General features: G+C 37.5%; 1 protein-coding gene across 6 annotated transcripts in view; it reads right to left on the bottom strand.

Moving 5' to 3' along the window:
• Nucleotides 1-15648, bottom strand: part of tenm4 (teneurin transmembrane protein 4) — a 123948-nt gene extending 108300 nt beyond the window's left edge. For 3 of the 6 annotated variants that reach the window (XM_062418928.1, XM_062418930.1, XM_062418931.1), the window contains exons 1-2: nt 15426-15648; nt 14096-14368 (exon numbers count right to left, since the gene is read on the bottom strand). In XM_062418928.1, the coding sequence (XP_062274912.1) occupies nt 14096-14368; nt 15426-15648 (496 nt within the window). Of the gene's footprint in view, nt 1-6230; nt 6237-14095; nt 14369-15425 lie in introns of all 6 variants that reach the window. The other 3 variants (XM_062418932.1, XM_062418933.1, XM_062418929.1) reach the window with 2 other exon arrangements.
• Nucleotides 15649-17328: the final 1680 nt, after the last annotated feature.

Genomic DNA, 17328 nt, shown 5'->3' with positions numbered 1-17328 from the left:
GAGAGTTGGATTTGTTTATAATAGAAGCAGTTACAAGAACTTAAAGGGAATATAAGACTGGCTATGAATATATGACTTGGACAGAAATCATGACCCTGTATCAGCATTTTGCAACAATTCAGGTGTGTCTCTTAAGTCTCTTTCCTGAAACATATTCCAAAATATGAATTCAGCACAGTGGTAGTGTCCAAAATGTAATGATAAAAGCTAACTTATGCAGACAGTAAACAACTTTTCCAGAGCATAATTGTAGAGGCTTTGGCCAAAATGAGGTAAACCAATTTCAATTCCAAATTTCCGCTGAGAGGATGAATAGAAATGAAGTTGCCTGGGGTAGATACAGTCCTAGCAACTGGAAATGGACAACTACTTGACCACCAGATTATGTCCTTTAATGAACTGACAAACCAGCGGTAAATCAGAGTGCAGCTTTCAAATATATATTTTCCCACTGCTGAAAACTGAACATTAACAAATCCTTTAAAAAGCAAATTTTAATCATATTAACTGTAGCCAGGAGCACCAATATATTGGAATATGTTGTTTCCAGTCCAATACTGTTTACGAGGCTTGTTAACTCTGCTGATATAATGTATAAGTTGTGTTAAATAATGTCATTCTTTCTGGAAGTCCTGAGATGATCTGCAGTATCAGAACTGTGTTAACCAATTTTGAATTGATCAGTAACAGCTATATCAAACCTAATCCATTTTAAGTCCTTTGTTTATGTGCTCTATCAATGAGTTGTTGTTTTTTTCCCCCAATTATTTATTTTATTTTCAGTATAATAGACATTTCAATGAACATGTGAACTTTACTCTTTGGGATCCAAGCGATCCCCAAAGAGTTGAGTTGCAAAAGCTTATTACATAATTTCAACATAGTTCTCTCCAATAAAACCTATAACAGGTCTCCAGACAGAGGAAAACCAATTTATGTCTCCTTGGAGAACATGTGTGAGCCTGTTAAATGGAAGAGGTTGTCGAACATTATGAAGCTAATTTGAAACAGATGGTTTGACATTGTCAAGCCAACACAGTAAGATTAATAACAAGTACCAAAGAAGACTAAAGAAGACTGTCTTATATCTGTTTAATTCAGGTGAGGCAGTGTGTTGGCCTAGGATACACTGTAGAGCGTTAAGTTCGATAGGACAGTGTATTTTAAATGATACTGGGTTACCAATCTCAACCCAAAATGTATGAATTTCCAGACAAAGCCACATTAAATACACATAAGTGCCTACATGCTACCTTACACACACACACACACACACACACACACACACACACACACACACACACACACACACACACACACACACACACACACACACACACACACACACACACACACACACACACACACACACACACACACACACACACACACACACACACACACCAGAACAGTAATTGTCATATTAGCTCTTGCAATATGAGGTAGTTATGGGGTTGTGATTTATGTATCAAAGTATTAAGAGCAGCTCTTACAACAGTCATTTATTCATAGTTTTCTTTAGCTGGGAATTCAACAAAAATGCATCTGCTCATAACTGACTAATTGTGCCTCCAGGTTTTTCTTTTCAGATATGATTTTCTTCTTCTTTCCACTACAAAATGAAATAATTATCCCTCTTAAATATGCTTTGGTAGTTTCTCAGAGAGGGATTCAGCCATTGTCATTAATTTCCTAAAACATGGATATCTCCTTCCTGATGTAGTCGCAGAATTCTTGGTCCAATGAAATGGGCTTTGTTGCATTGCCAAATATACTGTAGGTGTGTACAGGGAGATGAATTGTGGTGTTCTCTCATTTTCTTTTAGATTTAAATGCATCATTATTCAAGTGAAATTCTCCTTAATGCTTTAAACGGATTACAGGCTGACAATCAGATACTAAATAAAATCGGTATATTGTTATAAAACATACTGTATTCTCTGAGACTTAGACATAACCACTCACCATTTTTTAAATTATTATTTTCCTTTTTATTTATATCTTCTCTTTCAATAACTTTCTTATTTTTTATACTCATAAATGCAATATGTAGTACCACTATTGTTAATGCAGGGTGTACACACAGCACCAATGCAAGCGTTAACAGCTCTCACTGGACCACCCTATATTAAAACAGGTTCACAGAATTAATGAGTAAAGACTGGCCTCGCAGTAATTTGCGACCCTAAATCAAATCACTTTTTTATAGCTGTGCAATTGTGGCTGTTTATATTTAAACTAAAGAAATATAGCATATATATAATCACAGTCCACGGTTATGTTAGGAGGCCCTTCTCATCTGCATTATTTTGAGTAAAGTTGACATCGATCAGACAATGCAATCTATCACAAGGGTGACTACTGAATACAATTAGAAAACCACAACAATTAAACTCTGACCCAGGATCGAAAGTGCCAAACATCCAATAAGTGATTTATCCGGACAAGCTGTAACCTGCAGTTTCTTTGTAGGTGAAATATACTGGAATAATGCTTCTAAAAAATCTAATTTTAATCAATTTAATCCCATTTAAGGGCATAAACAAGGTCAAGAAAAAGCAGACTCTTTTGCCTTTCAATATTATCTAAGCCCCACTGCTATTTTAATCTATAAAGTCATACTCCCAATGTTTGTTTTTACAGTTAAATGTGCTGGTTGACAGAAGTTCAATCTATTTTCTATTTTCTGTTATGCTATGTTAAATTGTCCAACTTGAAATTTAGAAAACAACTGCCTTAGGTTGCCATCCTTTCCTATAATCAGCATGGGCTGTCTTGGGCTAAATTTCCCATTGCCAATAAAACTGCTGCACATCCAACCTACTAGTTATCTCAAATGTTTTAGACAAAAAGTGCACCTATGCCTACATTTGGTAATTCACACAGTGCAAATATTGAGATTTGATGACAGAGAGAATGCAGTTTGGTGTGATCTGCTTTAAATGCTGGCAATTCATACGGTTGAGATAAGACTATTATTTCCAGTGTGACAGCAGCACTTTAGGGGGACCTTTGAAGGCAGAGGGGAGAAAAAAAATCTAAAGCTTAATGTATGTTCCAAGCTACTTTCTCCAACATTCACAGGCTGTGAAATTTTACTATGCCTAGCTGCTTTTGCTTAGAGAGAAACAATCCAGGAAGAACCTGAGCTGTCCAGCACAACACGGTTTTGAAATTAGAAGGTCTTTATGTCAGTGAAAATCTTCAGTGTGCACTACCCATATATCCATGGGTGATACTTTGAATCATGCAGAACTGACAAACCATGAGAACAAAAATGGGACCTTTGCAAATAATTAATCATACAGTTATAGTCACACACTGAGCAGTCTGGTCATTTGAGTTATCACAACCATCTTGAATTCAAAGCAGTTCAAAAGTGGCTGTCATAGATATCTGTCATCTGCATCTTCTGAAACTTTACTTTTGCAAAGGTGCTTTGAGGTGAAATACTTGCAGAATTTCAATTTTAAATATTCTCCACATGAAATGTAATATATGTAGGTAATGTATACACATGCTCAAAAAGTTTTTGCATCTTGCAGTACATGCAGTTGTGTATGCACGCACAATTCACATATTAGGAAGTAGGAGGTAAGGAAATTTACCTCTTGCACATAGAACACCTATAGTTATGCAGTTATGCTGCCTAGACCTTAATCCATATGACAAGTATTACACAGTTTTGAATGATGCAGTGACAGACAAAAGTTGAAACATTTCTATTAGCAAAGCTTGTGCTTACCTATGAATCATTTGTAAATCAAGCAAGCTTTTAAGTTTTGTTCCTGGATTTGAATCAGAGACGTATACATATCAGACCACTAATGAGAAAAATCTCAGCATAGAAGTTCAATTATTTTTATCTCATACTTGGCAACATCATGTTATATGATCTTCACTTCCTCAGCCTCACACCAGATAACTGGTGGTTTAGAGCTACGAGGGATTTTATTGCGAGGGACCAGTATACAGAAAACAAAGGGAAAGACAAGATAATTAAGATTAGATGAAGTGAGATAAGAAGAGGAAAATCCCTTTATTTTGTCATGTACACTCAACAGAAGTGAGTAAGAGGAGAAAATAAAACCCCGAAATTCATCCGCAGGAGTGTGACAAAACTCAGGGTACAGGCCAATAATAAAGTGCTCTTTTTGCATTTTCAATTTTAAATTGTATACTTTACTGGGTGGAATAGATTAGGATTATTCTTTGGAAGAAAGGTAACAGTGGAGAAACATTTATACTCCACCTACGTTTTCAGGCTAGTGCAGATTTTGAATATATTGTTGTAGATGGACTATGAAATTTAATGTTTAGAATTTTACAACAAAAATGACTAAATCACTAAATAAACTTTATTTAATGTGGATTGGTTATATCTGCCTGATACCTGAGCCCTTTGGTAAGTTTAGTATGCATGATACAGACCCAGAATACTAGATCAGAGCATCACTACTTTGATCCCATTTTAAGCAGGGAAAGTATTTATATATATTTCCTGAAACTCACATAAATATAACATGAGCATAGATAATTGACTGTATGTTAAATGGATATTGCTAAGAGAGGCACAGAAGCTGTGAGACTGGGTTAGGATGATCCTCCATGGAGGAGGGCTCATCCTGCACCGTGTCATGCTTTGAGCTGTAGTGAGGCCCCTGAGCCTTGGTGGTAAGATGGACCCTGATGTGCTGTTGGTTTAGACTGTCAGAAGCACTGGCAGGGAGCGGGTATGCAACTCCACAGATAACAGCCCAAAACTGTCCACAAGGGCCTCTAACACCCAGCAAATTACCCTGCAAATGAGCCAGAGAATATCTCTACTAATCCATGATCTGAGAGAAGACTCTGCCAAAAAAGTAAACAAATAAATAACTTCAGAAGAAATACTGGGGGTTGAAATAACCACTGCTGTGAGCTAGGAAACCACTAGTGATTTCTTTGAAGCATCATTTCGCCTGATATTCTGCTGCTTCGATGCCTGTGACCATTTCAGAACAAGATTCCATGTTGTGCTCAATGCGGATGCAGTGAAATTACAGATCCTAATATTACAGAAAACACTGTCTCCCTACAGCAAATGATCACAGTCTCTGTGTCTTTATCAGAGATGCCAGAAGACAATGATGCATCAAGTACTGTTTTAGAAACGTGTCTACAGGAGAACTGATTTAATTACTAGCAGTTCCTCCACCCACATTCTATATATGTCACATAAAAACGCTGTCAAAGAGAGGTAAGTGTTGTCTGTATGAATGGAGATTCTTGTCTTGTTTTCTTCGATCTTGACATTTTTAATAAGCTTGAAATTTGTTTAAACCAGCGCACTGAAATTGTGGATATTGGAGTAATTTTAAAAACAGGTCTAAGACCAAAAATACCATTTAAAAATGATACCCTAATTGATAACCTATAATTATGAGAAATAGCTTCAGTAGAGTAGCTTGGCAAAGGCATTTCATACACATTTGAGTATTTTGTATTACATTTTCAATTTTAACCAGACATGTTTCTTGACATTTTTGCTAAATTCAACATACACAATCAGATTAAGGTTTATGTTACCGTGAGTACTGACATTCAATATAAATGATCTTACAGAATATTAAGTAGCACACAGATAATTACAAGCCAGAACTGAGATCAATAGTAAAACCCTGCAGGGCAGTGGTGAAAGCTACAAAGAATCACTCCATATCATCTGTTAAAACATTTAAGCTAAGGCATCTCATCAAGATATGTCTTAGAATTTTATAATTATTCTATTTCACTGTGCCCACAGTTACATTCCACTGGCATGCACAGTTATTTCCACGCCACATTACTATAGATTTATGATGATTTATTTATTAAGGCCATCTCATAAAACTTGTTTTATGCTAATCATTAAATGATAGTTTATAAAAAACAATACAAAATGAAAACAAGAAAGGCTTTATAGGTCAATATTTAATACACTGGAGGTAAAATAAAAAAACACCAATTCTGGAAGTTCAATCAAAAGAGCAATGACATGTTTGTTTATTTATGAATTTTCTAATTGTGATCATTTATTTTTCTGTCGAAGTATTCATTTATCATTCATAGCACATATAATCTATCCACTTATTTGAAGTGCGTGTGTGTGGTCTGTCATAGGCTATTTTTAGGGACTAATGGTTGTGGTTAGAGTTAGGGTAAATCTGCAGGAAATTAATGCAAGTCTGTGTAATGTCCCCGAAAGTGACCATGGTCTGATGTGTGTATATGAGAGTGTGTGTGTGTGTGTGTGTGTGTACAAGTATGCTGCTGCTCTTCCAAGGTCACCATAGGAAACTCCATCTCTGTGGTCCTACCATACTGCTGTAAAACATGGCCTAATGAATCCGGCCCTGTTATACAGGAAGCGTCTCGTCTAATTGGAAGTCTGATTTGGCTTCACTCCACTACCTCCTAATATGTTGGTGAAGCTCAGAGGAATCAGTTCAAAGATAAAACACATCTTAAATGTGGATTGTGCATCAAAGAAATTTGCTTATTAACCTCAGAGAGGCGTGGCCATCAGTATGTGCCTTCATTTAAAAAAGCTTAGTGTTTAGAGGTTTTGTGCCAAAGTGAAAAAGTGCTGCTTGTTCTGTGATTAGTTTTTGCAAACTAATAATATGTTGACCTGATTATTTATTTATATTCATCTTTTGTAATGCATCCATAGTCCACAGAATAATTATTAAAAAAATACCAACCAGAAAACTATGTTCATCATATTGGACTGTAACAGTAGTAGTAAGAACACTTTTCATTTAAATGTTGCAACACTCATGTTTCTTCAACTTTTGCAAACTTTGCAAGATTTTCACTTGGGTCAATTTAAAAAAACTACAACATAGAATTCATAAGAAGAACATTTAAAGGGTTCAGTTCTGTGTAATAAATACACTGAGCATTCATCATCACACTCAGTAGGTGTTACACAAGGGAAATGTGGCCTGGGCCAAGAATAACAACACTGAAAAGAACTGAACAAAGGTTCTTTCAATACTTAACTATCAACATGGTTGGGGGACAGGCTGATACTCCCCGCTCAAGTTCAAATCTGCGAAGAGATTTTCTTTTCAAAGCCCCTCAGCCTTTTGGAGCTGTGACATGTTTCTATGAGGAACACCTGTCCCTCGTAGACTGTCATGCAGTGTTCAAAGATTCAGTAACTGAGCACCACCCTGGAAGTCTTAACCTCTCATCTTTCAACAATTCAAAGTTTCTTCACAGTCTCGAAACTCTCCAACACGCATCTGATACAGGTAGCAAGGGAATAAGTCATTGTCACTGTGGAGTTTGATTTCACTGCAAGAGCTTTTGTTTTATATTAATTTTTATAAATCAGTTAAGTTATGGTATTATTAGTAGAAGTGAGAGTTATAACTAAAATTATGGTTATAATAAGTAATTAAAAAAGTAACACTTGTATTTGATATAATGGAGTTAACAGGGTGAAAGTAGCACATCACACTCACTCTTGTCAGTCACTTTGCTTTTGCTGTTTCACTTCCAGTCTTGCATTCTTTACAATGTAAGTAGCATCCGTACAGGAACAAAAGTCACATGAAAAAGTTATGATAAACTGTGTGAGGATGGAAGAAAGGAAAGACGCCAAATAAGCAGCTGCGGCTGCAGGAAGGCAGGGCATGATGTCCTCTGAGGACTCAGCTGACATTCTGTAATGTCATGAGATGCAGGCATGAAAACAATGCAATATATATATGGGTAATGGTTACGGTTAGCATTATTGTACCTTTACTATTCACTGATGTGATGTACCACCCACCAAACAACCTAAGTGACCTGAATCAAACAGACCTACAATTATGCGTGACGAACAGGTGCATGTTGGGTCTGGCAAAAATGCTCATGGTGCATCCTCCAGCAGTATGTCACAGTTGTGGCTGCCGAGGGCTCATTCAGCCCAAAATTATTGAAAACTTTTTTTTTTAAGTTAGCACAGTGGGCCAAGCGAGGTTGAGTGGACTGGTTTATTATGCATTGAAAAGAAACGGTGCAAAAAAAGTTAAGCCTAGCGCAGATTGATGAAGACTTGGCTGCACAAGGCTTATATAATGCCTTTCAGACAGCTGAGTTCAACAAAGTTTCCAGGACAGAAAATCAGCAACCACTGTGTTGCATGGCAATTTGGCTTTGTGTGTGTGTGTGTGTGTGTGTGTGTGTGTGTGTGTGTGTGTGTGTGTGTGTGTGTGTGTGTGTGTGTGTAAAAACTGTATAGGCCCTCTCTGTGCGTTGGTGGGTTGCAGCCACTCTGGAGTTTATATTATTTATACATCTATTGTCTGCTTAGGTGACACTTTATTCTGCTGTTAATTTTATAGGATGGAACGGGCTAATTAATTTATATAACCTAATAATGCTTGTTGCACCAGCCCATCTGTCAAAAGCAATTTTCATTTATTCTCAAACATTTTTGTTTGACTGTCAAGTCCATTTTAATTATATTACTCAACAAAAAAAAATCACAATTTTGCATTAAGTGGCCTTACAATTTGTCTGGTTTACAACATACCTAATCGTAGACCCCCAATTCAATAAATATATACAAATCGTATGGTTATAACTATATAACTGTAGTTACATAGGGGTGGTGGTGACTGAACAAAACTTGGAAGAGCAGCAGCCAGACATTTCTCCGTTCTCTGTTAAGGTGTGGCTGAGATTGACACTGAAATGAGAATAGCTGGACCACCTTAAAGGTCAGTCCACCTTAAGTGAGCCTGGTCGGATTAGTCTCACCTATTGTTGCCAACTCTGGATCTAACTTACCCCCTTCACTTTACCAGCAGTTAGGGAAAAAACAGACGTGACTTTTCTTGGTCTTGATAAGCTGCAGCATTTACTTGACACACTGCAACCTGCACTGGACATTAACTGACAGATTGGCAACCTCCCGCTAACATTTTCCTCTGCTCTGCTCACATTCACATCAGTTTTCTGCCAGTTGTTCAACCACACACTTGCCACACACACACACACACACACACACACACACACACACACACACACACACACACACACACACACACACACACACACACACACACACACACACACACACACACACACACACACACACACACACACATTATGCACTGCCCTATTCCTTAAAGCAGCTACACTACTCTCACAGTGGTACCTTTCACATAAATGTCCTTTGAAGAATAAGAAGAGGGAGGATGACTCAAAACAATTCCACAGGAACGCAGCGTGTTATCGTGGCTTGCCAAGTGTGCGAGTGAAGATCATTAGTAACCCTTTGATGTTAATGATTGAGTTAAATTTTAGCAGTGGTGCTCATAATTCTGCAATGACAGTGCACCACTAAAGAATGGATATATGGGAAATACTGATAGGCCTAACACCACCCTCAACTTTAAAAAAATGTAACACAGTAACATTTACTCAGAGTACATTTTAATTGAAGTACCAGTACTTTCAGTTGAGTAAAACATTGAAGCACTCTATCTGGTAGTCTGGTACTCGCTGGTAGTTATTAATAAATAATCTTTTTCATACTAAGATTTGTGTAATTAAGTCCAAAGGAGATCAGTTTTATTAATATAGTGCAACTCGAAACATACATTGGAACACTATCTCTCAATATGACAATTTGAGATTTTCAGCAGCAATGAAAAAAGAAGCTACTGCAGCTAAAAGCACGATCACATGAGCACATTACAGGCACTCTGTGCTTGAAGGTAAAAATACTGATTGATGACTCGTGTTTAATCTTGCAGAATAAAAAACAGAATTGAATTAAGAAACCTGACCGTCATTCATCTTGCACTCCTTTTTTTGCATGCTACTTGAAGTCATTACTCAGTGGTCAAGCATTAAAAGTGTGTAGTTGCAATAATTGCTTGAGTGAAGTATAGACAAACAGAATAGTTTAAACTACTGCAGCCATATTACAACTGTAATTATATATTTTTGACAATGATTATGTTTTTTTTTTTTTTTTTTTTTTTTTACAAATAGTCATCTTTCAACTTCAAAATTGGTCTTCTACTCAAAATAAAATTGGAAATTGTTATTTGCATGTTCATTATGTCCAATCTAATTTAATGCAATTCACTTTACTTTATCATAAACTATCCAGTTTACTCAGAGTGCAGCATTGAGAGTTTCAAAAGGCACTAAAAACAAGAATACAGCACACTAATCATTGTGACATCCCCTGGAGGCGTGCAAGGATTTCTAAATCATTAAGAATTTTGTATTATTATTTTAAACAAAGCTCAATACTTGTCAGCCTGCTTGCTGCATACCTTTGACAAAAAGTGACATTTGTGGTTGCGGCTCTGTAGGTCCACTTTTAGTTCAAATGTATCAATATTATTGTTAGTAGCAGTAGTAGTAGTAGTGGTAGTAGTAGTAGTAGTGGTAGTAGTAATAGTAGTATTAGTAGTAGTAGTGGTAAAATTAGTAGTAGTAGTAGTAGTAGTAGTAGTAGTAGTAGTGGTAGTAGTAGTAGTAGTATTGGTAGTAGTAGTAGTAGTAATAGTAGTATTAGTAGTAGTAGTAGTGGTAGTAGTAGTAGTAGTAGTAGTAGTAGTAGTAGTAGTAGTAGTAGTAGTAGTAGTGGTAGTAGTAATAGTAGTAGTAGTAGTAGTAGTAGTAGTAGTAGTAGTAGTAGTAGCTATAGTAGAATACATTTTCACAGTAGTATCTTTTCTAAAGTCAGTGCCATAATTTGCTGGTGTTTACACATTCAACAGTCAAGCCTATGTTCTGATGACATTTAAATGGATTTGACTCCCAAAGTGCACAGACATCTCAACAGAAACCTCTACTTCGTTGCCTGTGTTGCAGAAAATCAAAATGCAGCTGAAAGATTGTGGAGTGACTTTCGCAAGAAGATTTAACTGGTGTTCCTAGATGCTCTGCCCTGAAGCAATGCCTACAGCTACCAGGATTTGAGTAATGAGCAATAACAAAAAATAATCTAACTCCAAAAACTTAATATCACACAGATGAGGCCCGCTATGTATCATCAGCCGTTCATTGGTATAAAAACAATTACACACTTAAAAAACAATATTTATATAAAACAGTTCTCTGAATAATACTACAATGTAGAGGGACAAAATGCATTGCCAAAGCACACTTCAGAGTAAAGTCAAAGCTTGGCTTTATACATATATATATATATATATATATATATAAATATATATCTCCCAAATCAATAGAACAGATCTCCCTGGAGGATGGAGTAAAGGAAAGCAAAATCAGTACACAACTATCTACCCACTGGAACTAATTACATTTTTTTCTGTAGAAAAAAATACCAATGTCAGTCATACATGCATTTGTCTATCAACAGGATGTTTCAGCCTTAGCTGTATTATTTTCCTCCGCAGGTTATGGAACATATGAATAATAACAGTCCCTCAGCAGGCTTTTGTGGCTATCTCCACTGCCTGTTCTCATGGTTACAGAGACGTAACAGTCTGGCCATGACAGTGGGGGAATATTGGGATTAGAGCACACATCTGGATAATCTATAACAGGGTAAAACCCAAAAGCAGCAGCCCTCTCCCAAACCCAGCAGGTTGGTGTGGCCTACTGGATGTTCAGCCTCTGTATGATGTGTAGTGACTCAGCAGTTGCTGGCTGCTGGAGGAGTCCTCAAGGGCTCTCTAGGGACTAGAGGCAGCATGGATTTGAAACACACACACACACACACACACACACACACACACACTTACACACTTACACACTTACACACACACACACACACACACACACACACACACACACACACACACACACACACACACACACACACACACACACACACAATGCCAGTAACTGAACAAAATCAGTATGGTGACACGCATGCTTTTCAACTCATGTTTTTACTTGTTACTTGTCAACCAGTAATGTAGTGGGTTCAAAAAAAATCACATTAACAGCTATTATTATCATCACAACAGGAGTGAATCTTTGCATTGTAAATCAATATCAGCAAGGTTGTTTATTCACAGTATATAAGCGATGGCTCAGAATCACTTGAGCATCAAGAAAATTGTTAAGGCCAAAATTGCTATTGCTTATTTGCATGCATTAAATCCAGGGTCAAGTAAGTCACATGTGAAGAGGGGGAGAACTGGCCAGCGGCTTGAATACATTAAAGCAGAGTAAATGGTTTGTTGATTTAAAGAGATTAAAGCACACACAAGCAGGCCTGCTCCATGGATTTTAATTAACTTGCCATATATAAATTGTATGTTATCAGGCATTACTGAATTAGATGCTGAATACAAGTGCTCTTTCTGCTTAGGTGAGTGGAATAAAAAGCTACTTAGAATCTCGATTGGGTCTCACAGATGTAGCAGATATAGCTACGGGAGCACTGAACACATTCCAGCGTACCAACCCCTGCACAGCCATCTAAGGAGATTCTCTTTAATTATGTACAATACAGCCAAATTCAAGTCCCCTGGCATCTCAGATGATCAAGCAGAGGGATGCCACGTTCTCTCCCTCAGTCATTCAGGCAAATGGATTCCACTTCCAAGAGTCATTTCTGTCAGTTATAATAAGAAGCTAATACATAATGTGACACACTCTGAAATGCAAAACTATTCACAAGGTTCTCTGCAAGGCTGTGCAGGGGCAATTAGAATTTTGCAGCTAGGCCCTTGATGAGTTCCTCTATCTCTGAAATATCCTGGGAACAGTATCATAAATCTGCCAGTTAATATGCATGATTTAGGTTTGTGTTTAACTTTGCATAATGTGAAACAGAACTTAAATTTTACCACAAAACACCTCTGTGTCAAAAAATGGGAAAATAATCAATTTTGGCAGAGACCCAGTAGGCAAAATGCAGAAAGGAATAGGCATTCGGAACACAAAAGGGATATATTAGTAAAAGAAACCTGTCTGCCAGGTACTGCCTTCACACTGCAGTGAACTTAAGAGATTTGGCTTTCAGTATATACACCATCCAAGCAAATAATAAGTTCCAACTGGGTTTTACAGATAAAATAGGTGCTGAGGGGCTGAGTTGAACGTCCAAATGGCATTTCCACTTCCGAACAGACTTCTGTAACATCATGACGTTATAGCACAATAATCTACAATTTGAATAAGGGTATCTTCAGCAGAACTATGCTATTATCTTCTGGCATTTTCCGGCACTTGACGTGGCTCATAGTTACATATTCCCAGAGCTCTAGTGACCTTCTGAGCAGTGCATGCAGGCTCATCAGGCCCTTGGGGCCAAATTAGAAACACCAAGCCACAGAAACATGAACCCCATACATATGGCTTCCAACTTCCTGGCAATGACATCAACCTGCCTGGCCATTTCCTATCAAAGTCACACATACATAGTGATTCACACACTGCAACATAAAGAGGAAAGTAAAATTAAAATGCTGCGGGGATGATGAACAGCAGAGGTAATGGGATGCCAAAATTCTGGCTGTACTGGAAGACTGGTAATTGTCTTTTCTTCAAAGCCTAAGTATGTTGGTCTTAAGCCAAATTCAGAAAAAATGCAATAGAGATTTAATGAGCTTAATAAAAACTGTCAACTTCGGGTGCCCACTGGTGAAGACGCATACCACATAACTGCAGTGTCCGTTGTGCAATTCCGGCTGCAGACCTTTGTTGTCATAGCCCTCTATGTCTTCTTGTTTACTGTCTCTCTGCACTTTGAAAACTGCTGAATAAAACTGCTAAAGTTCTGGAAAATTATCTTTAAAAAACTGTCAACTTCAATCTCAGCTGAAATGAGTTTCAAAATGTACCCACACAAACAGAAAATATGCAACTCATCCTGTGGTTGCATGGATTCCAGTTGAATATTGTCAGAAAAACTAAACAAATCCAACCCAACATAATCATCATTTAGTACCATGCAAAACAGCCTTGCTTGTGTTTTTTGTTGTCTCAAAGACAAAGCTTGTCTTTTTTGTTTTAGAACACAGTTTAAAAAAAAAAACACAACAAAAATATTTTCCATTTCAACACCAAAATCAAAGCCAAACAGAAACAGACAATGTAAAATCAGATCAAGAACGGTAAGAGAAAAGTGCCCTACCGTTTTCTGTGTTTTCATGTTCAGTGTCAGTGAGAGTCAGATTGGAGTTGGCCCTGCTAGAGAGGCATGAGCTACGGCCTGACTTGGTGTTGCTGCGGCCCCATAATCTGACCGCGTGCTCCGGCGACATGATGCCGTCAGTCTCTGTGTCTGCGTCTGACCCCACACTGACTGAGTAGTCACGGTGGGGCATCCCCAGCTCAGTTCTGTACGTTGCTACATGGGATGGGAGAGCCTCTCCAAAGCCAAGGTCTCGAAGGGAGAACTCTGCCCCTACAGCAAGCCAATAAATACAAAACTCTGGTAATTAAATCTGCCCCAACTTGTATCAATTAACATAATGAACTGTATTTATTGCAGAAAAATATGACAGAAATATTCTGGCCTCAAGTGGTACGGTAATTTTTCAACAGTAAAATATTCTCAGGTGATAGTTGTTGAATTAAGAGAAGATGCAGGTACATTTAGTCTTTAAAATTCATGTGCAGAACTGTTACGTGATTATAGCATCTTTAGCATCTTTCAGTATGCTGCTGCAGACATCAGATATGTATCGTTATTGATTTCTACAACTAAAAGTCATTGATTTGAATCTGAAAAAATCTGAAATATTCAAATCTGGGGTTAAATAGATCAGTAAGATCAGTCATTAACAACAGTTATCAAACCCCAAGTTTAAAACTTTTATGCCTTTAAATGTCCTATTTGAAAACTAAGGAAGTCTCCTCTTCAATTTTATTTTCCTAATTCATCTAACAGCTTTATTGGATTTACTGCTTCAAGTCAGGGGACTTATAAAGCACACCTTCCTGATTTGATCAATTCTGTATCTGCTAAGAAGAATAAATAAATGAATAAAAGAGGCACAGGGTGGTTTCATTCAGAGCAAAACCTACTGGACTTGGCCTATGTGGTTACTATTAAACATGCAAATATTTTATTTTTCCTTGCATAAAACGTTTTTCAGGTCTATGTTTCAGTCTCAAGGCTACACCTCAACAGTGCCATCACGTTTGAGTAGATAATCAATAATACACCTGAATGAGTAGGTGAAGGTTTGCATGTCTACCATGCAGTTTTGTAAGACTGGCATTATATATTCAATCCCTGGCCCCCCCTGTTAATAGTCAAACCATGAGGAGTGACCTCTGCAGCGACTGAATGTGAATTACCACAAGACTCCTCATTAAAAGCAATGATGCATATATTCAGACCAGGCAGTAAAACTAATAAGCTAATATAGATGATTACAGATGAACCATACAGATATCAATGACAATATCTTCTATTGATAGCATAGTACAGCATTTCTAATATTGCTAAGGCTAACCTTGTCGGTTGAACTCGTCCACTTCATGATGAACCATGTCTTTGACACGGCTCCCGTATGCCATCCTTGAGTCATGGTCAAAGGCCTTGAGTGTTTCACTGGAGCTGTAGGACTTGGTGTTGGGTTTGCCATCCTCACTGTCTGCTGAGGAGCTGGTATAACGGCGCTCTGTGTCCTGCCGGGCAGTGAGCGAGCGGTAGGGTCTACGTTCCTTCACTTCCATGGCTGCCTCCACTCTATTTTCAACATCAAATGTAGGTTACAATGCCAGTTAAGTCTCAGTGATTCTGTAAAAGACAAACACAGACAAACAAAAAAATAGGATATGTGATGTGTGGCAACATGCCTTAACAGCAGTGTTCATTTTTAAACATAATCCCTTCATCTTGTACTAGCTGTTTTTCCTTCATTTAGAATCAAAATTGAAAAACATGACAATCATTCTAATCACTATTATATTTAACACATCATCACTTGCAATAGTAGATGTATGATGCAAGACACAAATACACAAAGTTAACCAAGCAACTGTGAAAATAAATAAAATGTAAATGTAGGTTCCCAACCAGCAGGGTATGCATGGCTCAGCATACACAGGCAGAGTATGAAGAACCACCAGGGTTACGTTTAATAAAATATGGCACAACAAATCTTGCACCTATAAAGTTTACGGTGCAAGTCTCCCACAAATATTCGGCTTTATGTGCCGTATAGAAATGCTGGCCCTCCAGCATCTGTAAAAGTGGCAGGTGTCCTTCCATGAATTGTGCTGTTTATAAGTTACAAATCATCACCAGTTCAAAACTGAGGAGCCAAACAAATCTAGGACAACACTGAACCAGCAGATATGATTCAAATTTGAAACATAAAACCACAACTGTCATATAGCACATTGAGTATAAAATGAATAAAGATAGTTAATTTGCACATGCAGCTATGTGCTGAATTTTGTTTTCGGGAGGTGAAAGGACAAAATATTACAACAGAATAATAACAATTGGTTTTGGTTTTGATAATTATTTATTTTCATATTTAAAAGTATAAACATACAAAAAGAGCAAAATGAAAAAAGGCTTTGCTGTCTGAAATAAATGAGTAAATCTGTTTTAAAAAATGATGCTTTGCAAACAGCTCATTCTTAACAGGGTTTAAAGATATTGAGTTGGATTAACATATGTCAATGTGGATATAAACTTGATTAAAGGCTTGGTCACTGTTTACTTTGGAGCTCAATTACAGAACACAGGGAATTAGAGAGCCAGCTATTGCAGCAATATATGTTTTTGCTTCTTTCAAAGGAAATGTCATGATGATTTATCCATAATTATGTATCATGACTTGACATGAGAAAACTCTATTCATGCTGCAGGCTTCTAAATCTGCAGTGTACTACTTACTCAAAATGTATTTCACTACAAAAAAAGGGGGGGGGGGATGCAAGTCACTGGAAGAGAGCAGCGCTCTTTGAAAAACAGATAAAAACTACTGGTGACAAATCTGGAGGCTTTTACTGACAATATGCATGGTTTGTTCAGACAAGGATTTTTCTACAAGATAAACTCTTTTTGAATATGGTATGAGATTTGTGTCGGACTGAACAGTTTACAATAATCCTTAGTGAACTATATTTGCCCCTGCTTCAAGAAAAAAAAACTTCTTATTGAAGACAGCATTGTTTGGTTTTGGGGGTTTCTTTTTGTATGTATTGACAGCTGAAAAGATCCTGGTGATTAATGACTTGGGGCCTCAATACTAGGACCTCCGCCACATTGAGGGGGGAGGGGGGGGGGGGGGGGGGGGGGGGGGGAATACTCCCACTTTGCGGTCACGAGAGCACTTCAGCTGCTTCCAAGATTTCAGATGCAGCTTGTATGGGTTGCTAATTTTTTTACCTTTTGCACGA

Source organism: Scomber scombrus, chromosome 5 (genome assembly GCF_963691925.1).
Source record: "Scomber scombrus chromosome 5, fScoSco1.1, whole genome shotgun sequence".
NCBI lineage: Eukaryota > Metazoa > Chordata > Actinopteri > Scombriformes > Scombridae > Scomber > Scomber scombrus.
The sequence above is the reverse complement of the archived record's forward strand: the minus strand, read 5'-3'. Positions and strand labels throughout refer to the sequence as shown.